We start from the raw sequence: 24,457 nt of genomic DNA, 5'->3' as shown, positions 1-24,457 counted from the left end.
TACACAGACATAAACAGTGTAATTACCAGTCACATATTTATCATATTATTCATTGCTCCAGAAATATAACACACAACATATTTTGATGTTGTGCATTACAGTTAAAAACGCCATATAATTCATTGGGGTGGGGTTACATGTTCATGATTTGTGCTGCTCTTGTGTTGTTTTTGTGTGTGTTTTTTTCTCAGCAAAAATTGAGCTCTGCCGAAAGGGGATTGTGGGAACCATGTCTGTTTACCCACAGGTCTTGTAATGATCTGAATTGACTTCTGTTTGCCCAATTGTACTACGGAGCTTATTTTAGTTAAATGCCTCTTTGGATGCAGATCAAGCGAGAGAAGGAGCAGGCAGCTCCGTTTGCCAAATAAACACGTTTACTGACGAGGCTGGTAATGATCTCATTACATTGAGCCAATACACCTGTGTACGAGGGGGATCCAGAGAGGGGCGGCGGGCCAGGGAGGACAAACAAAGCGTGAAATCACTAAATCACACTCATTATTGGGGGATATCAGTAGGGCCAGGATCCTAATGTACCATGAAGAGCATTCACTGCTTAATGGACATTTTACACAATTTTTTATGCATTTTATACATTACACTAAAACAAATTTCAACAATAGCCGAGCCATTTACTGTATTTTTGTTACGTTGTGAATCTTCAGATTGAACATGCACACAATCAAAGGATCTACATGAACTGGACTGTTTTCTTCATCTCTCAGCTCTTAAAAACTGTTCTCTTATACATTATACTGTTTTCACCGTGCTGTTGTCCGATTAGACAAAAGAACCTGAAAGATCGTTACAGCCCAGCATAATAGTCGGGCCTCCTGTGTGTTGTAAAACAGCTTATGGCGTCTGTCGATCCACCGGAGCAAAAGAAACCTCCGTCTGACCTCTTGTCATGTTCCACCATCAGCGCACGATGCTGAAACAGACTCTCATTGTTGTACACCTGACCAGGAACTAATTTCAGTGCGGCCCTCTCTACCGGCAACATGGGTGAGAGGGCGTGGAGTCTCTGTTACAGCAACGCCACTCTCGTTATTTCACAATTAATGTCAAGCCCTTGTTATTTGTCATTGGAAGTACATGGCTTCGGTGCTGCTGCTGTTGTTGCTGCCATATTCTAATTTGTTCTCCATTATGGAAAACACTGGTGTCGATTAATTTCACTTTCATGGTTTGTACACACAACAAGTGAGTGTGAGGTGTTGTTGTTTACCAGCAGCCACTACTCTTGTCCAATTTATAAAGGCTGAAAAAAAAGCTTTATAATGATGGCACGATTAGAATCCTTTTTTTTTTTTATTATTTGCAAATTTAGCTGCTGCTTATGGATTGTTTCTGTTGCATACATTTTGCATATGCTGTAACTTTAATACTAGATACATCCTTAGCATTTTATTATTTATGTTTAAATTATGGTGACTATACAGACATTTTGTATGACATATAGAAGATTTTATGCATTTTTTTCCCCTCTAAGCCGTCTGCTCCACCTGCAAATTCAAAGAGCGTATTTACTCCGGGAGTCACACGGCTCGTTTTTTTTCTTCTGTCATCTTGTTTTTATTTTCATTTCCATTTCCTGTGAGTGAAATGATCTCCGCTCACAGCCACAGTCCCCTCCATTACACCTAATAAGGTGTCATATAATTTAATTCCATGCTTCACTTGTCAGAGAGGGCTTCCAATCCGACTCCAATTTTGAGTTTTAATAGATATTAGTCCTTAACACTCTCCTCACAATTAGGCCTCCCAGTTTTGCTCTTAATGAAAATCAGATTAAGACATATAATCTAATTACAGTTCATATTAATCCACCCTCTGATACACTCTGCCTCTCAGACCCTCATTGCCACAATCAGTTATTGTGCCCGTCACTTTGTCAATCAGGACACTGTACAGCATTTGTGTGTCTGACTGTGGTTTGTATTTACTGTCGAGGTGGGGCTGAAAAATGAGACGTTGCTCGTTGCTTTTGAACTCTGAATGATAGTAAATGTCACAGGAAATAAAAATACGGTGAAGGGAAAAAAAAGTTAATCTCATAAATTAATTCAACCTATGGGTTGAAATGACCCATTTAGACTTGTAATTTAGAAATGAACTTCTCTCCCTCTATCTTGTCAGTTTTATTGTGACTACATGATTTGGATGGAGCCATGAAGTAGTCTTGGACTGATAAATTCTGTGTGTACCCGCGGACCTCGTTTCATGGGAGAGACGTCCTTATCAGAGGAGCTTTGATGTGCTGAAATATCACACCAAGGTTCAGTCTGAATGTCATGTCTGTTCGATTGTTCATCTGACTCCCTCTATTATGAGTCATGTTTTCTTAATTACTGCCATCACTGTGTAATTCCCAACATAATTAACAACCGACCTCCCTTCCTCTAACCCAGTCTGCGCAGCGGTACCTTCTTAAGAGCTGGCGGTCAGATCCAAAACTTTATCTAAGAAGAGAGGAAGAAGACTTGAACCACAATAATTCAATCAGTTTCATCACTTCAGAGAGAAATGATTAACTCCCTCCACTAGACCACTGGGTTACTCAATGAAAGAAATTATATGGAAAATTGATAGGGATTTTAACTTGCACCCCCAACCCCCACCATCACCACTGCCAACACCCCATTAGAGCCAACCCCTGAGAATCAAGTTATCTTCAGAAAAAAACTAATCTTTGAAGCAATGCTCGCTTTCATTCTTTTTTTTTCTCTCTTCATGTCTTTGTCTGTCTGTCTGTCTGTCTGTCTGTCTCTCTGTCTGTCTGTTTCTGATCATGTCTCAGGCTTTGAGACAGCCAGGTCTTTTGCTCTTCATGGTGCCCATGTGATCCTGGCGTGTCGAAACCTGTCCCGGGCCAGCAAGGCAGTTAGCCTCATTCAGCAGGAGTGGGTAAGTGGCAATCGAAACTTCAAGAACCCCTCAATTTAACTCTTTAAAGTGAAATCAACAATTTCCATTAAAAGACAAAATCCAACAGTGAATTGATGGGACAAACAATTATTTCCTGTTCTGCCACAGCCTAATATTCAGTGAAGGCTAAGTGATTGATTTAATTTTATTTTCAATTGTGATTTTGGCTTCCAGTGACTATGAAAACAAAATCATTGGAATAAAGCGGTTATTGTGCCGCATATTGTTTCACAATAATGCTCTGGTTTTGTTTTATGTTATAAATCCAGTGCACCCCTTTTCTTTATAGTGGTACGCTTTCACCCGTTTTGACTGATTTTCTGTCTAAACATATGTTTAGTAGATTATTCTATTTTTCCCTAATTTATTTTTTAATTTGTTATTTTTATATATTGAACATAAGATGAGCAGTTTTCAGTCGGTTGTGGAAGTGCACAAATGTTACAGCATGGTTGATTTTATTCATTTTGATCTAATGTATTTTTTTTATTTATACTTGTTATTATTATTTATTAAAGTGTATATATTATATTTAGATAATAATAAGATTAATTTGTCTAATTTTCTTCAATTATTTTTTTATTTGTCTTTCAGTTGAATTATATTTAAAGTTAAAGAAACTACTTCCACTGTTTAAAAGTCAAGTAAAAAAAACAATTTGATAAGTGCATGATGTTTCCAAAGTCAACGAGTTATAATATTGAACAAAATAATTGGGATTATAATTTTTGCTATAATCCATATGCAGCATTTTATTTCTCTGTACTTGTGTTCTCTATATATACAAGACCCTTTTTTATGTGATCTAGCCTTGAAGGAGGATTGCTGTTTTTTCCTTGAGGTTCCTCCGTTTCTTCCGTCTGTTAAGGTGTTTCTTTTTCTTTTTAGACACTCAATTCAGTTTTTTCTCAGCCAAATCAGATTCTAATCAAAGAGAGTCTTGTATGGTGTTCAGATAGCAAAGCTTTTGGGACTTGTTTTATATACATAAAATGTACTTGAGTTGTTTTAATTTAAACAGTTGATGTTACATTGATTCACACGTCAGTGACATGACATAAATGATTCAGAATGTCTGTTTGATCCACATATTCAGGTCTCACTTGTTAAATAGAGTCTCATGAACACTTTAACTGTTTTCTCTCATTAAGAATAGAATCGCTTTTCTTAATGAGAGAAATCAGTTGAAGTGTTCATGTTCAGGTTCTCACAAACTGCCTGCTCACTTCCCAGGAAAGCTGGAGAAACTTCTGTATGGGTCTCTGGTTAAAGCGAAACAACAAGAGAGAGTTTAAGGGAGGGAGGGAGAGAGAGAGAGAGAGAGAGAGAGCGAGAGAGAGAGAAAAAGTGAGAGAGGGCATCTGATAATTACCTGAGATTATTGCTCTAATATCGCTGCGCTTGTGACGCGTCCCCAGATTTACGAGTGTGGGAAAATAAACAAGTGAAATGTGGGTGCTGGAGCAGAAAGAATAAGCCATTAGCACTGGGTTGATTACAGAGAGCAGGACTTGAAGAAGAAGGAGAGTGAGTGCTCAGTGCAGATATGGAGAGAGGGAGAGAGAGAGAAAGGGGTTGAGAGGGAGGAAAACAGGGAGCGAGAGAGGGAGACAAACGCCTTTGAGCGAGAGTAGATCTGCAGTGTTTAAACTCACCCGAGTCTCTAATTGAAGTATGCCCCTGGGGCTGTCAGTGCTTCTCCACAGTGTGAAATCCAGTGTACAGATCTATTAATGTAGCTGCTTTGTCTAAATGAGTGAGGAAAAGCTCCAATCCAAGTGCCAGATTTTGTAATGAAATTGATTTCCAAGCTTCATACCTGCTACAGATTTATCCAGGATGCTGTTAAATGTTTAACAAAAGGAAGCTTGCTTCAAAGTGTTAAATAACTGGTGACCTCTGTGGTGTAAATGATAATCTTTCCTATTTGTGTTACATGTGCAGAATGTCACCAATATGAAATGATTGAGTTAATACAGTTCTGTATAGAGCATGAGTAGAGAATTAGCATGCCCTAAGCGCACTTCATATTTCCTTCTCAAGGAATCCCCCTGTTATAGGCTAATGAATAAAAGTCACAATATCAGAATAAATCTTTGCTGCAAATTCTCCCCTCTGGCGACATTATTAATAGATTCAGGAGAAGAATAGAGAGGAGGATTAATCTTTAAGATGATGGATGGACTCTGCTCGCCTTCCCATGCTCCTGCGTTAAGGTCATTTTGATAAGAGGGTATATTTTGGGGTCCTCTGTACAAAAGGTCATCATATCTACTTCCAGGTCCCTCTCAGAGTTCCGCTCTGGCTGCCAGGAGTGGAACTGCTGTCCCGATTGCACGGGACCTCTGACCTCTAACTACCTGCTTACTATTACTCTGAACTCTCTCGTTCTCTAACTCTCTGGCTGTGTGGGCAAGCGTTGCCGTTCAGAGGTGAGAGTGATGGCTCATCCGCAGCGCAGGGGCGGCGGCGTTCAGCGTAGCGTCGTGTACTGACAGTGGGTATAATAGTGGGGTCACCGATGGATAATGGGCAGGTCAGAACAGCCACTAGCTGTTAGGAAGTGCAGGGTCAGAGGCCTTATCCTTCCCAGCCAATCATACTGTGCTCTGCCAGGAACGGCTACAGTATCAACAGAACAATATACTTTACAGAAGATTTCTGGTAACTCTACCTAACCCTTGCACCTCACACAGGACATCTTTGGCTTTTTCTTTTTTTGATTATCTTGGCTGTGTTAATTAGGGCTGGGGATTGTTTATAGCCTCACAATACAATACATATCACGATACATGTCGAAATTCACGCTGATTTTGGATAACGACCATCTCCTACTACATGCGCAGTTCTTCATTTTTCTGTATAACAGCGATCGAAGAGCTTAAACAGTTAACATTCAGGCCCACAGAGTTCTTAAGAGTAAAATAAAATATTCTGTTTCTAATCCCAGTGATGTGAAAAATGCAAATTAAATATGATAATTGTAGACATGCGCTGTTTGTCTAATGTGTAGTGGCCTTCGCTGCCACCAATTGGCTTTATTGTGCACTGCACCAAATGTGTTTTTTTTGCAAAACCATAGTTTCTTTTGCAAAACTTCTGTCACAGCAATTGCTGCTGTATCGACACATTAGCATCTGTATCAATATGTGCATCAGCAAGGAGTTAGTCACAATGTGGCTGTATCGATTTTTTGAGCACAGACCAATTTTTAATGCATATGGCATAAATATTGGCAAAGCTTTGAGTTTTTTTAAATTTTATTTTGGAAGTTCAACCTCACCTCTTATAATAAGTCAATAATAAACTGTGTAGCCAACACACAGACCCTTAAGGACATAAATATCCCTCTAAAAACCCTTTAAAACCACAGCCATTACTGCATAAAACCATGCATTCCATTAAATCAGGCTTTCAAGCTAGAGCCTGGCTTTATTATTGTAATTTTTGTTCTCTGAATGAGACATTTTGTAATGTTTGCCCTTTTAGGCAAATGCATGCATGTTTCCTGGTTTCCACAAAGTTTATTGCTGCAGTATTACTGAAAAAAAAACCCGCTTCAAAATCAATGTTGTTGCTAATCAATGTCATATCCCAGACTATGAAGAAAATCCCCTCAAAGCAGTGTGCAGAAAATGTTAACATTTTTAGCTATTTTTCATGAATAACAACATTATGTAAACAAGCTGGCATTTAAAGGGTTAAATGCTGAAAACATATATTATTATTTGTTAGTTAATTAAGTTGGCTAAAAGATTTAACTTTGAAAATGAAAAAAAAATATTAAAGCTGGAGTGCAGGACTTTTAAATTAATGTCTGCTACATTGTATGGGTAGTCAGTGACCTAGAGGTTAGGAATCGGGCTTGTAACTGGAGAGTCGCCGGTTCTGACAGGTCTAGGACTGAAGTGCCCTTGAGCAAGGCACCTAACCCCCATGCACAGCACCCCGGGCACAGTAATGTGCTGCCCACTGCTCCTTGCATGGTGTGTTCACTTGTGTGTAAAAAAGGATGGGTTAAATGCAGAGGTTGAATTTCCCCATTGTGGGGTTAATAAAGTAATCTTCTTCTTCTTCTTCTTCTTCTTCTTCTTCTTCTTCTTCTTCTTCTTCTTCTTCTAATTCTTCTTCTTCTTCTTCTTCTTCTTCTTCTTCTTCTTCTTCTTCTTCTTCTTCTTCTTCTTCTTCTTCTTCTTCTTCTTCTTCTTCTTCTTCTTCTTCTTCTTCTTCTTCTTCTTCTTCTTCTTCTTCTTCTTCTTCTATTCACTCACTTGCCAAGCGTACATAATGCTTTTTAACCCCATTGCCACCAGGGAAAACTCTGTATTTTGCAGTATTCCGAAGTTGTCGTGTCTGTGGCGACTTTCCAGCAATGGCACACCAGAGCTGATGCCCTTTCTGGAGTGGATGCTCCAGATAAAAAAGAAGTACCTCTGGGAGCGGGAGATATGTGGCATACATGAGCGTCATGAGCGTATCTTGTATAACGTCTTTGTGTAATTTCTTTGACTGCCAGAGGGGGAAGACAAAAGTTTCCTTTCCAGTTTTAATATTTAATTTTGTGGCAGTTTTTTTTTACGCTGAAAGGAGCAACTTTTTTTTATGAGGCACAAGGGTTAATCTTTATCCAATATGAGAGTATTTGTTTCTATATTTAGCACATTAACTCTTTACATGTTCTTGCTTGACATTATGGAGCTTGTTTGGCACTAGAGATTGTATAACCTGTTTGTGTTTTTGCTGACTTTTTATCATGAAATTAGTTTCTTGCTGTGTTTATGCTACATACTGTTTTCATGATGGGACTTCAGCTCCATCTCCACCGCAGGCCTAATCTGTGCAGAATGTGTTATTTTCTCTCCCTCCATCCAAGCTGCGAGGTGAAATCCCTCCAGCAGGCTCATTAGGGGAGTTTAGAGTGGCGGAGAGGGAATAAACATTTACCTTATGATTGTGTTTTACAATAAGCCTGATGCTGGTTTGCCTTTATAGGGTTCAAAGGGGGCTGTTTTTACAGGCTGTGATGAAGCCACAGTAAAACCAGGAGGGAATTAACCAGCAGATGGGTGCTGGGAGAGATGGAGGAAGAGTAGAAGGAGATAGGAAGATAGCTGGAGAAAGAGACAATGTACACCAACACATATCATTTTGTGGATTATTCTGTATTTTGCATCTCATTATTGTCATCTAGAGTCCCTCAGGTAGTCTTCCAACACTACTGCTCTTGTCCTCTGCCCTATGACTTAAGTGCATGCTATTTTCCCACAGCCCCTTACCTATCCATCTTCTATTCTGCTCACAGTACAGGCAGGTTAAGTTGCTGGTTAACAACCAAAGTGTTGCCTGCGTGCCAGAGATTTATTTTTCCTGATTGCCTTTAAAATTCTGCTTATCTTTGACTCCAATGTCTCCCTCAGAGAGCTGTAATGGACTCCCCTGAGATACAGTGGGCCAAGCAAGGCCCTTGGCCCCTGAGTAGAATACAATACATACGCGTACACACTCATGCGGCATGGTCTTATTTTGTAATTTCTTTCCTTTTTTTTTTAATCCAAAATGCTTATTTCCCCCACTGCTCCTTTCTACAACACATGCTAATGAGATGCTTTGTAAGGGCGTTAATTAGCGAGCTAGTCACTGATTGCTGTGCTTGTTTTTGTGTGTGTGTGTGTGTGTGTGTCTGTGTTTGTGTGTGTGTGTGTGTGTGTGTGTGTGTGTGTGTGTGTGTGTGTGTGTGTGGCAGGGGGGTATTAATATGGCTGTGTGCCGCTGAGGAGGGTTCTGTCAGGGTCTGCTCTGGAACCAATTAGGCTAAAGCTCAGTGTCCACTGAGGCTGCTGGGAGAAAAAAGCCTGCTGCTTGCAATGTCAAACAGCAGCATTAACACAGGCCGGAGAGGCAGAGCGAGACAGGCGGCCTGAGAGGCGATAAGCAGCGGTCACTCATACAGGCAGGCAGACAGTTCCTCTGTGAAATATGAAAATCAGACAAAGAATTCACTCCTACCCAAAATCCTCTGTTTTCGCCATTGTTATCAGATTCAAGCCTATAAATGTATAGATAATCTCCCCATGTACTGTAGATACTTGTTTTCATGTTCATAACAACTTCAAGTGTCTGCTATTTCAGGTGAAATGTTTTTTTTCTTTCAGAAAGAAGGCAGTCAGTCCCTTCTTGAAGATTTCAGTACATGAACTTGTGGTTTCATACCTTAGAATGTCACATGTTTATAATTAATGACCTACATATAGTAGTATGAGGTGGCAAAGTCCTGCGAAAGTTTATTATAACCATCATAACAGATAGTAAATTCATAGGCAATTAAACTTTAGTTATTGCTTATTTTACTGTTAACAAAGACTGAAATGATAATTAATAATGCTGTCTATTTTTTAGCAATACTATAATTGAACAGTTTATTGATGCACACATTCTAACATTCATATTCTATATTAAGTATTTGTTAATGATTTCCAAACATTATTATTATAAACATTATTTAGATATTTATTATCAGTGCACAAATATCACTCTTTTATTGATTAGCAATTAAAATAATTATTGCATTAGTTGCAACTTTATAACATCCAAATCATGTTTATAGATGGTTCACGAAACAATTATTTACCACTGACAAAGTATGAATGTATTATGTATATTAATGTAATAATTCATAGTGTATTATGAAGTATTTATTAACAGTTTAACAGGGTATTATAATCATTAGTCATAACTTTATAATAAGTCCAATCAAATAATGTTTTACAAATAATTTCTTTAATGTATAAAATGTTGTAATGTGTGCAACCATAAACTGTTAAAACAAAATAAGTTATCGCATTACTTTTATTTTTACATCATGTCTAATAAGAGTAAAAAAACGATTAACTAAAGTTTAATTTACTATATAATTACATTGACTAATGATAGTTATTTTAAAGCATTACAAAGTTCTGGATGTGCCCCACGCTTCTATATAAAACGACTTCTTGCACAGCTGTGCATTGAGGCCCCTTTCTGTGTCACCCCACTCTGACCCAAATCACACTTGTTAGCACAGGAAAAACGGTACATGTGTGTATGCATGGGTGTGTGTGTGTGTATGCATGTGTGCTTGCATTTGTCCGTTTGCCCGGTGCATAACCTCCTGTGTCAGTCTGACAGGCCCTGCTGCCCCCGCTGGCCACCATGCCATGCCACGCTCCTCCCGCTGAGGCCAACAGGAAGTGACACATGTGAAATGCTGACCTGGTCGGTTGCAGCCTGCTCCAGGGCCTCAGGATGCTGCTCTTTTAGTCACTCTTCCCCTCTCCTCCCCCGCTCTTTCTTTTCTTTTATCTTTCAGAAATGCCTCAAAAGACTTTAGTCCTCCTCCGTCCACCCTTAGATTCTGTACCTTTTTTTTCCTTTTTTTCCCCCTTGCTTTTACCTCCCACAATGATTAAGGAAATTGCAGCCCATTTCGCAGGTCAGTGAACAGGTCTGTAACAGTCTTCTTTGCTGCCAAAGAACCCAGTAGATCATAGTTAGTCATTTTTAAATCTTGCAGGATTTTAAAAACTTCATTTTGTTTTCCGTATAATTTTTTCCTGAACCTCCTAAAACGTCATAACAAGCTTATTTTCTTGACCTAAACAACTAATATCAAAAACCACAGTTTCTCACAGTTATTTTAATTAAAACATGCATACCTTTTGGTTTAGGATACCACACATGGTGCACTTTCTTTCATTAAAAAGCAGAGGCAAAAGTAATTCTTTTGCATGTGCTTTTGCTGACCCGCCACTGTTACAGCTCAGATAAATCCAGTGGAGATTGTTGCTGGTGATGTCTACGCTTGTTCTTAAGTGGCCCTGGAGCCCCTTTTCAGATTGTCCCCAGACTGTACCGACATTACACCTGCACTTCCACTCTCGCTGCTCTCCCAATCCTCTCCTCCAATCTCAGGTGCATCCACTGAATCATTGAGGGAGTGGCAGCTCTTCCTTATTTCCAGGATGAAGCATTGTGCAAATCATTGTGTTTCTTTGCATATTAGTTGCAAGCGTCCACCTCTCCAGGGAGTCCTCCTCATATCTTTTTATTTACTTATTTATTTGTTTCCTACCTGCATTTTGTCTGTGACCTGGGAATAAAAAGGTCCCACTTCCCCCCAACTACAGTCTACATCGTCTTGAAGAGAGCTGAAGCGATGGATGGAATGAGGGTGGAATTGCGATATGTAAATTTGATGAGGAAAACCCTTTTTTCCTAAATTTATCCAGGTCTGATTCCTCCAACAAGCGACCACACAAACCTCGGGAACTACAATAGGATTTACTGTAATATACCGTTGAGGATTTCTTTACATTACACAGGTGACGGTTACAATGCAGCTCGTGGGAATACTAAAGGAGGCTTTGTGTAGTATAGACTGTTAGTATAAACGTGAAAGAGTTGAATACCTTGAGGTTTTACAGTAGTAAGCATTTTGTGTGTGTGTGTATGATTGTGCATCTGTGTAATACACTCCACAAGTACAGTATGTGTGCACACGTACGTGCATGCACGTTGCACACACCCATCCACATGGTGTGTATTTAAATGCTTGATTATGCATTTTGCATAGCTTTGGGACATGCATCACTCTTCCCAGACTGCTAATAAAGTGACCAGGGAGATGGGGAACCTAAATGAATCCTAAAGTGCCTGGCTTGCATTCCTCACTCCCTCACTCTCCCTCACTGCTCTGCTTAGTTATTCCAGCCCGTCGTGAAAAGCTGTGCGCCGCTCAGCTCTCCACCTCCTTATGTCTGTCTGCTATAGCCAGGTGCTCTGTCTCCTGAAGAGGTGTGGCCTGCTCCTAATTGCCTGGACCACAGTGAACTATGGGCAAATGCTCTGTGTGAAGGAGCACCGTGGAGGAATAATTTTGAATAAATCACATAGTTAGCCGGGTGGTATTTTCTGCTAAATAAGCAGTTCAGCAGCCGTCTCACATGGAGGTGTGAGCGTTAGAATGACGGGTCACTTGCCATAGGTCATGTTGGGGAGGATTTAAATGATTTAAATGATGTCACTGCCACTGAAGGGGACAGGTTGAGGAAGGATGTGTAAGGCAGCACCTCTTTGTTGTTTGAACCTGACAGACTCTCATCCTTCACTCTTTCACTCTCCCCTCTGAAGGAGGGCTCATAGCCCTGGGACGAGGGCTACTTATGATGAGAGAGGTGAGAGGTTGCTTGGATCTCTTTCACTCTTTCTCCCCCTCTTTCTCTCTCTGCCAGCAGAGAATGTTTTTATTGAAGTCTGAGAAGTGCTGACCACAGAGAGACAAGTCCAGCGCACACTGTAATGTTTTAAATCAGGAGATGAGCCAGTTGTAATAAGCAGCCAAATAGACTGAGGCTTAGTTGATGTCTGCCAAACAAGCAAACACAGTAATGTTGAATGCAGGAACCATCTGGCAACTGGCTATAACATTTATGCGATATTACCCCGAGCTCTTTTAGCATCTTTAGCACAGTTTGAAATTAGCACAGGCTCTCAGATCCCACGATAAAGTTCATAGGAGATGCAATAGGCTAATTAGATGTAATTCTGTGTTTGATGTCTCTGTGAGATTTAAACTCTCTGATGCTGTCTCTTGTCATCTTTCATAACCCATGAAGAGTATCTTCAGACATGAGATGGGAACTTAATGAGTGTGTGTGTGTGTGTGTGTGTGTGTGTGTGTGTGTGTGTGTGTGTGTCTGTCTGTCTGTGTGTCTGTGTGTGTGTGTTTGTGTGTGTGTGTGTGTGTGTGTGTGTATGCTTTGGTGCACTACACGTCCATGTCTGATTGCATTTCACGTATGAGAAAGGGAGAAATATTATATATAAGAGGAGTGTGCATGCATGTACTCTGATGTCACATTGTGTTTGTTGTGAAGGACAGAGGGATTGTCCGCTAAGTGCGTCAGAACAAGTCAACAGCTGCCATGTCGGACCGTTCTGACAATGTAAGTCACATGTTTCAATGTCAGCCCAATCAGGAATAAAAGTTTGCAAAGGCCTCTTCAGTCAAGAGCTCTCTCTAAAAGAAATGTGTAGGATTATGGTGATGCTGTTGTGAATATGATAAAGATGGTCTGATAAACATTCTCTTTTAAAAGCTATAATATGTAACTTTTACACATTAAAATCTCTAAAACCAACTTGACAAATATTATATATTTAGTTAAAATTTGTATTTACATTATTCTGTAAGAAATCAACTCCAATCAAGTAAAAATCTGTTAGTTTAATCAATTAAATTGCCTGTTAATGCTGTCATATGCTCTTTGCGAATGCATCACCATTGTTATATCAGAAGCTGTCATAAAATTATTATATATATATATATTATTAGGATTTTTTTGTGTAAAGCTGCTTTATTTAGTTTTCTTTATCAGTTAAAAAATCACTTGAGACCGCTACAGATAATTAGTCTCCTTTAAAAAAAAAATACTTATGTGTTAAGTGTTATGTGTTAAGTGTTAATTAGCAAAAAAAAAAAAATTGAAATGAAAGAGCACTTATCTTTGCAAACAAAGAAGTGACCTTTAAAAAGCACATTCTTGAACTCTTTCCATGTTTTTACCATGCATATATGTAAAATTGTATTTAATTTGTGTTATTTATTTCCCAAAAATCAATATATAGCATTTTGGTGCAGAACTCTGCAAATCATCATTCTTGACTCTGTGAGATATCTTTTGCTGATATGGCTGTGTCTCTGAGCCGCGTCTTGTGTTTATAGGATATCCTCTGCAGTCAGGTCTCATGGAATTGATATCAGTGAACCGCTCCAGGCATCCAAACAATCCTGCCCCAGGCACAGCTATCATTATTTTCTGGGAAGTTGTGTGTGTGTGTTTATGTGTGTGTGTGTTTATGTGTGTGTTTATGTGTGTGTGCGCATGTGCACAGAATTACGTGCCCATGTACGTATGTATATATGTGTGTGTTTGTATGTGCTTTGACACAGAGTTAACACTGGTTTACAGCTTAATCAGTCTGTGTAACTGAATGCATATTTATCAGAGAGAAAATTCATGCTCAAAGAATCAGACCTTAGCCCATACATCATTATCACACACACACACACACACACACACACACACACACACACACACACACACACACACACACACACACACACACACGCACACACACACACACACACACACACAGATCCACATTTCATTAGAGGGGCAGATTCAGGCAGCAGTAGATTAAAAACAACGTGTGTTTTTACAGGTCCATAAATCAAGCACGGGACGAGGGGGATTCATTTAGAGAACACCAGAGTTGTGGCGTAGTTGCCCTCACGTGACTAATGCTTAACTGCGATACTTTGATACACTGCCTTTTTATTAGTTTCATTCTCTCCTGCCCCATATCAATGATTATCTCTCAGCTCACATTTGACTTGCAGAGTAGGCTGGATGTTGTGTTCATTTTAGTTGAACATTTGGATGATGAAATGGCCTCCCTGTCTAACCAGTGATTAGGCCTTCAGAACAGTGTTAGCAGCATAATGTGTCCTAATCTTGCACAACTTTGTTACATGAGATTGATCATGGGTGTAAGAAGTAAATAAATAACTGTTTTACTTTATATTCACGCCATGCAAACTGTGTTTGGATGGTAAAACCAGGTCAGGGGTTGGACAATCGTTTGTATTTTCATATCGCCCAATTGGCCCGTAGACCATCCAATCATCAGGGGGTGGAGGAGTAGCAGTGGGTGGGTTGGGGGTTACGTTACAGCACGCCAATGACCAATGACGCCCATGGATGACTTTCTCTTGATGTCATAGAATAATGTAACATCTTTGCTGAGCTTTGAAATAATTAAACTTTGAAACTTTCTAAAGTTGATATAGTTAAAGTTACTAAATAAACCTTTATATCTTACTGAAATGATTTAAAGTAAAATAATCTATTTAATAACAATGTCTCTGCGATTAAAATGTCGTGTTAAGTCTGCGCTTACAATATCCCACCATCAAGTTCCATGTAACAATATTATTTTATCTTTAATATCACCACCCGAACCATATCCATAATGTAAACTACTCTTATGGAGCACAGAGCAAAGTTTTGGTGGGCAGGCATATGGAGAGCAGAGGTACATGGTGTCAGATCTGTGGGAAAAAGACTGATAGAGACTGATAACAGAGCTCAGCAGGTGGACATGCTGCTCCTGGATAATAATAATTTTTTATAACATCTCAGTTCTGATAGTAAGTTATTTAAAATTGCCTTTATGTCAGCGTTGGAAGAACCAATCAGCCCTTCAACTGTCAATATACGTTCTGATTGCGATAGTCATAGTCTTTATTTTCTTCATCCATTTTTCCAACATATCTGTGGGAATGGTGGATGGAAAGCAGCTGTTAGTCTGTTATTGCAATTTGGGCTGCTCGTACTTTCATAACAGTACTAGTTTTAATGGCGTGTGAAGCACTCTGATAAAGTGTTTTGTTGATCGGTGATTCGGGGGTATAATTGCAGCATCACGCATGCACACCCACACATGTGCTCCCTCTGTCTGACTGCCCCTTTTAGATTTACCTGTGTGTTCACATGTATGTGTGTGTAATCCCCAGTTTCAGTCGTCTCTGTGTGTCAGTGCTGGTCTCAGGCTAGAGAGCAGGTGTAATTTCCCCTGCACTAAAATCCCAACAAGTGGCACCAGGGGAGAGGGGAGCATATTACAGGTTCAAGCGGCTGCTCCCGTGCACCATAGAGAGCTACAGGCTCTCCTGACCTGTGACCAGGCACAGGGCTCGTGTGTGTGTGTGTGTGTTTGCCGAGGGAGGCTCAGAGGTGTCGGAGCTGCCTCACTGTGTTTCTTTCATAGTGTAAAGTCTTTATTAGGGTACCAGCCTGTTTGGGGGCCGCAGGGCAATATTATTTCACGCGTTCCAGTTGAGAAATGAGCGTGTGTGTGTTTGCGTGTGTGTACTGGGCAACTTTTAGATAACCAGCTCTATATGGAGGCAGGTGAGAAGGTGAACAGGTTGGGTAAATATATCAAATAACTGTAATAAAACCTGCTGTAAACCAGTGAACACAGTTTGACCCTTGACCGCTAACTCCCCGAGTCACAGCAGTATATGTAGACCACAGGGGCTCAGCTCATTAATTCTGCCGAAGGCTGGACGCCATGAAGAGGGAGCAGGATGTCTCAAACTTTTGTGAGCTTTTCGTTCCACCAGTGCTGTCATAATGGATAAGGTGTTTTTTTCTGAGTGGACATTTAACTTTTAAGGATTATTTTTGTAATTGGTTGGTTGCCCTGAACAGCAAATGTCCAATCATGGCTTCGCAACTATAACTCTACACAGTAAATCCTATCATGCTCTGCATTTATCCACATGCTTTAGCATTCAGCAGGAGTTCCCAAACTTTGCCATGCCAAAGACCCCCATATAGCATCAGCCTCTGGTGTGGACCCCTCTGTTGCAGTTTATTTTTAAATTACACGTACATGATGATGGCACATCAAACATACCGCTTTTTAATATATTTTCCTTTAAAAAAAAAAAAAAAAAAAATCATTCTTCTGTTATAAACATTCCTTGTCATTTCAGGCTTAATATTCAACAGTAATATTAACAGTAAGCATATTTTCTGTTAGAATTTTTTTCTTTTGTTAGTCATAATAAAGTCAAGTGTTAGTCATATTTATTCATTACATTCAGTGTCTTCTTTTGTAAAAGACATGTATAAAAAGACACAAAGTTTCCGCAACCCCCCTGGCGCCCCCTGTTGTCCCCCTTGAGGGTCAGGACCGCCAAAGTTTTCTATGGGGCATTAGGTTGATATGAAAAAAACTTGTTATCTGTAATGTTTAACTAGTTGGCTTGTCCTCATCCTGAAAGCTTTTACCGTAATGTTTGAAGTGAAACATACTGATCTTGGTGATACTTACAGTACTAACTACACTGCAATACAATTTTTACAATCATGCCTTCTTAATAGATCGTGAACTGGTGAGGGTGGTGACTGTTTTTCCTCTGATGTGTAGCTTCAGTTTCAAGCCGTGCAATGACTGCAAACATCGAGTGTGTGAGACCAGGAAGCTTGACAGTTGTAGTGACAGTAACCACTTGCACAGGGCTTAGTGGACTCAGTTGGAGGAAACAATTTATAAGTTCTATTGGGATTTTAGAGAGCTTTTTAATACTCAATGATTAGAAAAATATTAGCTTTAATTCAACTGTCCTTGATCATCCATTAAGTTTCGTCTCCCTCGTCAGTTCCGGTGATGTTCTGTCAAACACAGAGCGCTGCTACAGGACACAGTAATTTGACAGACCTTTGTCATTCCTACAGGTCTGTATGAGGCAGTGAACAGTGAACAGAGTTAATTGGTGCCTCTCATCAACCCTCTGAAGGGCACTGCTGCCTATTAATACAGTGTCATGATAAATTAGCCCAAATAAAACCCTACACATTGCAATGAATGATGAGCTTATGTCTTTGTGAGTGTATGTTGGTGCACGTGGACTTGGATATTTCCTACAGTGAGTCTGCCTCATTAATTTTTGGTAACCAGATCTCCATTAAGTTTGAATGAATGACCAAGACGAGCCAAATAGGGCAAGGAAGAGGACTGGACTGATGGGCATAGGGGAGGAAAAATCATGAGAGATGAAGAGAGGGGTGCAGCGTATGGGTGAGGAGAGAGGTGGAAGGAGAAGAGAGTCAGGGGAGGAGTTAGGTGAGGAGGGGGTGGAGGGGTGGGGATGCTCATCCATTATATCCCACAGCGGCCCAGGGGTCGGCTTCAGCAAGACTGATTCAGAGCGATCAGGTTTGGACTCCATCTCCCATAAATCCTGGCATGTGACGCTGATGGATGTCGGCCATAAAGCCTCCCGCTCTGACATGTGGAGAGCAACATGGAGAACCATGGGAAAATGTGAGTGCTCCAGGTTAATGTCAACGAGGCCTGGGAGTGAAGAGGGGATGATGGAGGGACTGAAAGATGGGGGGACATGGAGAGATCAGATGTGTGGAGAGGGGGATAGAGAAGAACGAGCGGGCCGAGAGCAGAACGTGAAAAAGCTCGGAGTTTGTGGGAACGCTGTAACAGAATTTACTTTGGCATTACAATGATTCAGCTGTCACCATGTGGGTTTAAACCCATGTTGCTTGGACTGCATTTAATAGTCCAAACCCGTCTGAGAGAGATAAAGTCATCTAACTGTCTTTCCTGACGGCCATTTCGTAATTTATTTCCTTTCATCTCCAACGGCTGGCTATATGTTTGGCAAGAGTATTAGTGTAATTAATTCTGTGTGTCTTTTCATTTATTCTGTTATTGTAAGTCTACATGGTGTTTGATGCATGAGCAAGATGAATATAGCTCATTAAAAAAGCCTCGTGATTATAATAGGGCCAAATACAGGAACTGCCGACCTGGCTAGACAGGAAATGGAGACATGTGTACTTCCTCATTAACGGAGCCCCATTTGGGCCATAAAGCATCATCCCAATGCGCAAAAGGAAAATGCCCTGATTAGGGGGGTGGAGGGGCATTGCTGCCCTAATGAAGGCTTCCCCCACAGTCATTTATGATATTGGTATGGGTGGTATGGTGACTAGGCCTATGGGATGAGCTGACTTACGGAGATATGGACATGAGATAGCAGATGCAGTATATTTGTATGGATGGGAGAGATGAGAGGGCCGGGGGAATGCATATCCACAACTCATTTGCAGGAGTCAGTTTTACTAGGTTGCGGCTAATGGAGATGAGCTTGTGTTAAGAGCCAGGGGAGAAGCTAATTTTACATAAAACCAAAAGAGGTTTGTGTGTGTGTGTGTGTGTGTGTGTGTGTGTGTGTGTGTGTGTGTGTGTGTGTGTGTGTGTGTGTGTGTGTGTGTGTGTGTGTGTGTGTGTGTGTGTGTGTGTGTGTGTGTGTGTGTGTGTGTGTGTGTGTGTGTGTGTGTGGGGTCAGGCTGTGCTCACTTTATTCTGCCAGCTCACCAAGTGAATTCTCAAACGCTGACCATCTTTTCCCATAAAAGCTTTCTCTATCCAACTCAATAAGAAATGAGTGACAACGACGTCACTTATCATTATCATGTTTGCTCTTGTAATTTACATTTTAATGAATTGATATCTGATAAAAAAAACACTGTATTTGGTTTCATCTTTCACAGAGAGATTTCTGCCAAGATTTACTGAGATTGTGTTTTGAGGGTAAGCTGCACATTTTTTTCTGTGCCTCAGTTGCTAAGAGTGCAGACTTTAGTTTCTACTCTCTGATATATTCATGCAAATGACAGACTTTAATACAAAGTTTCTCTGCCACCTTTCAAAGGATTTTATGGGTCTTACAATATTTTTGGGAGATTTAGAAAGTGTTAATAGACACTGTTTTATTTGCACAGCCTTGTGTCGAAATAGCTATTATGTGGCCCAGATAATAGGATTTACGAATTTATGAGGCTTTATTTTTTGACCAGTGGTATTGTGCGTGCCTTCCACTCATTAGGGAGGTTCATAAATAGCACGATGCTCTGACTCTGTTATTTTGGTGACGTCGTTGGCACACTTTCCTCTATAAACTTTAGTAAATGCAATCCTTTAAAGGGACATATTATGTTCATTTTTAGGTTCAAACTAGTATTTTGGGTTTCTATTAGAAGACGTTTACATGCTTTAATGTTAACATTTTATTTTTCTCATATTGCCCATGGCTGTCGTATCTCTATTCACCCTCTGTCTGGGACGCTCCGTTGTAGCGCCTGTCTCTTTAAGCCTCCCCTGACAAAAAGGCCCAATGCTCGGATTGGTCAGCATTTCTGTATCTTCTGCACCTGTGCTTTCTGTGTCTCTGTCTGTCATTGCAGCCAAGGGAATGACTGTAACAAAGTACAGCAGCACTTTTTACTGTGAAAAATCACCAATAAAAGCATTAAGATCAAACGTACACAATCAAACATGTTCCAGCAGCAATGTGATACAAAAAATTAACAGCATTGGCAACCAAGACTGCTGGTTTATGGGCAGACCCTGCAGTAATATATACTATTTATATATATATGACATAAAATAAGGAAAAGCATAATAGGTCTCCTTTAATTTTTATGAATATGGCAGCAACTGAATGAGTATAACTTAGTTTTATTAAGATATAGGCAAGAATCTGATACTGTGCACTGAATTTGAAGAAAATGGAAGGAAAAATAAATATGCACATAAATATAGATTTTAAGGTCCTACACATTCCTTAAATTAATCCCCACCCGCCGCTGTCTCCCTCTCCTCCAGCTTCCTAATTTCTCCACTTTTTCTTGTCCCACCCCCCATCAGTTTCCTCCACCATCGCCACAGCAGCTACCTGAGGCCCTTGTGTCCACCTCATTCATCACCTGGGTTTGATTCTTCTGCTCCGAGAGAGAGAGAGAGAGAGAGAGAGAGAGAGAGAGAGAGAGAGAAAAAAGAAAGAGTTGGGGAGGAAGAGTAAAGAGTCATAACAAACACTCCTCTGTTCTCCCTGCTTCTTTTCTACCTCCCTTCCTTCAGTGTGTGAGGGAGAGATGAATGCAGCCAGTGGAATTAATTGCACCCCGTTACTGAAGATCAGCAAGTTTGCACTGTTGGCGTGCTGATCTGCCATATGGCTGCCCACTAGGTGAACACTTTGATTAATGTTGCCCACTCCCCAGTTTTTTCCCCCACTAATATTTGATTCTGATAACTGAAACTCAGCTCCTCATTCTGAGCGGCTCCATCTTCAGCCCTCACTCTCCTCCTTTGTCCCTTTTTGTTTATTCTCTTCCTCCGCTCACATGAGCCTTCTGTGTTTGCAGCTTAAGTTTGGCTCCCGGTGTTGCCTTCTCTTTCATTGTTTTCCTACAAGCTTTGCTTACAAAGTCTTGAGTGTGGAGTTTAGAGAATCTGTGAGATTAGAGGGAGAAAGAAAGGCCAGAGTGCGTTTGTGTTAGAGAGAGATTTGGAGCCATGGGTACGCGTCCTTCGCAGTTGATTAGGCCCCTGGTGTGCAGAGTGTTTCTCTATTAGCCTCCTCAGCCTCTCATCTTCTTCTGAGCACAGTGACTACTCTCTGCCCCAGAGGTCCGGGATATACACACTCACAAACAAACACTCACAGGCACACACGGCATGCACGCAGGCAGATAGGACGCTGTGCTGGGGTCCAGGCAGTAACAAGGAGGTGAACAGATGCTGGAGTCACAATATCAATAGGGCTGAGTGTGGGTAATAATACCTTAGCAGGGTTCAGCCATGAGACAGCGCTAACTAGAGAGGCAACTCTCAAGTGGAACATTCACTATCTGCAAATCACACCATGTAGCTGTGCACGTGCGTGTGTATGTTTGTGTTTGTGGGTGCACACCCTCCCATTACATGTTGGAGCGAGCTGGTGTTTGCTGCAGGGGAGCAGTGGAACGGTGTCAGCGCCATCATCAACTCTGAGATAAAATGTTCTCACCTAAGGTCACAAGTTCAAGTTTGTTTTCTTTTTTCTCTGGCTATAATGAGGCAGCAATACAGAAACACTATGCAGACATCCAAGCCAGAACATCTATTACAATCACGCGGGTGCTTTGTTTTCCCTCTGTTTTATGGCCTGTTCCTGCTGCTCGTCTATTTTGGTCTTCCTCAGTCTTGTTAAGTGCTGCCATTCTCCTGTGTTTGGATGTGGCCCAGAGGGCCCTTAGCGAGACCAGGGGCTGGGAATGAGCTGCGAGCCCCAGCCAGGGGGTGCCCACGGTAGGCTGCCAGTCCCACTAAATCTCCCTGATTACCCGGGGTGCCTGTGCTGTGATGGGGGTGTTACCAAGGTGGTGGGCTCTCCAAAGAGGCTGATTGAGATGCAAATGGAGGCCATAACTCAGAGGTAATGCAGACCTGAGCACCCTTTGCCTCGTCCGTTCCTGCTCACCTCACTCTCTCATCGCTCCCCATTTACTCCAGCATAGGAGGAGGGACTGTTATTGTCTCATGATAAAGTTAGATATTTATCATAGTGTAAGGTAGGGATGGAGAAATAAGGGTGTGGGCCGAGGAGAATAAGGAACTATGAGCATGTAAATTGACTGTGTGTTTGATGAAGGTAAGCAATAACCAGATACTACCATGTAAGTGCACACACTTCTGTGGATGACCACACACACACACACACACACACACACACACACACACACGGAGACACACCTGAAGATACCAAACTCTGCTTCTGTTTCTTGGAAAGAACAGATGGACACAATAAAGAGCGAGGGACTCGACTTGCCAGTAGAAAGGTGGAATGAAGAGGAGAAGAGGAGGGGGAGGAGTAATTGCACAGTCCTTTGCTGAATTGTTCTGTGGATGCAAATTTAAATCCCTCCTATTATTTTAATAATCTGCCTTTTACTGCTTGTGCTCGGATCATTTGTTTGCAAACCAGGTTATTTGGAGAGGGAGGCTCGGGGGTAATTTCATGCTTTGGAGCATTTATATCTATAACTTAATGAGGAGAGGGCCTGTTGTTTCCTGGTAATACACTGCTAGAGGGGAGCAAACTTTTTATTCTCCGTTTAGGGTACTGTTAGAGGGCAATAATGTGGGATTACTCGGATGGAATTAAGGAGCAAACTGAGGAGAGACCTAATGCAGCTTTGGGTGATAGACCAAACTTAATACTGATGTTTCATTCAGGGTTTTTTAGGTTCATGGGGTGTACCATAGGAGATGGGCTATCCCATTTGCCCTTTTCAATAAGCTTACACAAATTTCTTCAAAGATTTCTTCACATTTAAGCATCCTCAATCCCCAGCTCCTGCCTAAGTGGGCTCTGTCTGTTTTTACCCCTATGTACATTTTCTCTTCTCTCTCAGTTATCTAAACTTCTTTAAATGTTTGTGCATCAGACAAACTGTAGTCTGTGTATCAGTTTATGAAATTCAGATCTGTCTGCTGCTTATCGTCACTCGGCTGGTGCCAGGGCAGGGAGTCCGGTGGCCCGGCCCAACTCAATTTAACACAACCTTAATACATTTAGCTGACAGACAAAAGGAAGACTTGCTGTCGACGGAAAGCAGTGCACAGTCTTGTGAGATGATCGGATTGTTAATGTAGTTACTCTCCTTCAGTGGAGCCAAAGACGTTGCGGGATGGACTGATGGAGGGAGAAGGTGTGTGTCCACGTCGCGTCACCCACCGCCTCTCCTCCTCCTCTTCTTCCCCCTCGCGTCACTCCTTTGCTCTTCTGTTCCCTCGTGAAGGACTCTTCTCTCTGCAAATTTAATCAGACTGCATGAATTAAAGCAATAATTCAATTTGTTTACAAGGCATCATTTATTCTCTGTCAGGCTGGCGCTCCGTTGACAATCTGTGGCTTGCTGACCCCTGACCTCTGCCGAGGTCACATGATGCATTTATTACATTGTTCAACGAGCGTCTTTCAGGCTATTATCAGGCGACAAGGGGCTAAAGATGCATGATGAGAATCCTATTATTCAAATCTGTGTTACACTGTATCAGAATGCAAAAGCACATGACCTTATCAGCAGACAGGGTAGATCATGTAAATGGTGCTTTAACAACTACAGTTGGTGGTAATGAATGTGTGTATGAATATGAAATGACCATATATTAATGGTTATTGTTTTGTCTCTGATGGTGCCACCTTTATTTCCCCTTCTAAAGCATTTATCCAGAGTTGGGAGGGTTATTTTGAAGACGTTTTCTATTGCAGATTATTTAAAACATGCCCTACAATGTAAGTTGTTACATAATCCATTATATTACTCAAATTAATTGACATATTCTAAATACCAGCGATGGAATCATACTAAGTACATTTACTCAAGTATTTTTATTTTATTTATTTTTATTTATTTATTTTGTTCCTTTAATGAAAGTAGACAACTAAATGTGTACAGAGACACACTCTATACCTTCATGATTAGAAAGGAGCAGCAAGAAGAAAACATTTCTTATATTTGTCTGCCCCCTACTTGAACAATAAAAAAAAAAAAAAGATGGTCTGACATCACATACAATGGATTTTCAGTAGCCTACACCAACAAAACTTTTATTATAACAAAACACTTAAAACAACAAAAACAAACAAAAACTCACACTCAACAACATGTTATCATCTCAAAAACAAAGACCAAAAAACAACTGATCATAAACAGTCAGTTTAAGATTCTAGTACATATTGACAATTTTTTTTGCATTTGTACATTTTTTTAAATCTACTAAAATCTGGACAACCTTTTAAATCCTGGAGTTGGGAATTCCATGTTTTTACACCAACAACCGAAACACACATTTGTTTTAAAGTAGTCTGAGCAACTTGGTGCTTAAAATCAAACCTAGTACTGTTCTTCCACAAATGTAACTTACTTCTACTCCACAACATTTTGAGGAAATTATTGTACTTCATTACATTTAGCTGCCAGCTATAGGTACTCATTACTTATTTAAAATGTAACATGAAAAAATATGATACATTTAAAATGATGCGGGGTGGCTGTGGCTCAGTTGG

The 24,457-nt window shown here is 40.7% G+C and overlaps 1 protein-coding gene across 1 annotated transcript in view; it reads left to right on the top strand.

The window, feature by feature from the left end:
* The window catches only part of wwox (WW domain containing oxidoreductase), a 143,329-nt gene that overhangs the window by 10,464 nt on the left and 108,408 nt on the right, over positions 1–24,457 (top strand). The window contains exon 5 of the mRNA XM_059334566.1: positions 2,804–2,910. Coding sequence (XP_059190549.1) covers positions 2,804–2,910 — 107 coding nt within the window. The remainder of the gene's footprint in view (positions 1–2,803; positions 2,911–24,457) is intronic.

Source organism: Centropristis striata, chromosome 6 (assembly GCF_030273125.1).
Source record: "Centropristis striata isolate RG_2023a ecotype Rhode Island chromosome 6, C.striata_1.0, whole genome shotgun sequence".
NCBI classification, from domain to species: Eukaryota; Metazoa; Chordata; class Actinopteri; order Perciformes; family Serranidae; genus Centropristis; species Centropristis striata.
Note: the sequence above shows the minus strand (reverse complement) of the source record. Positions and strands in the feature narration are given on the sequence as shown.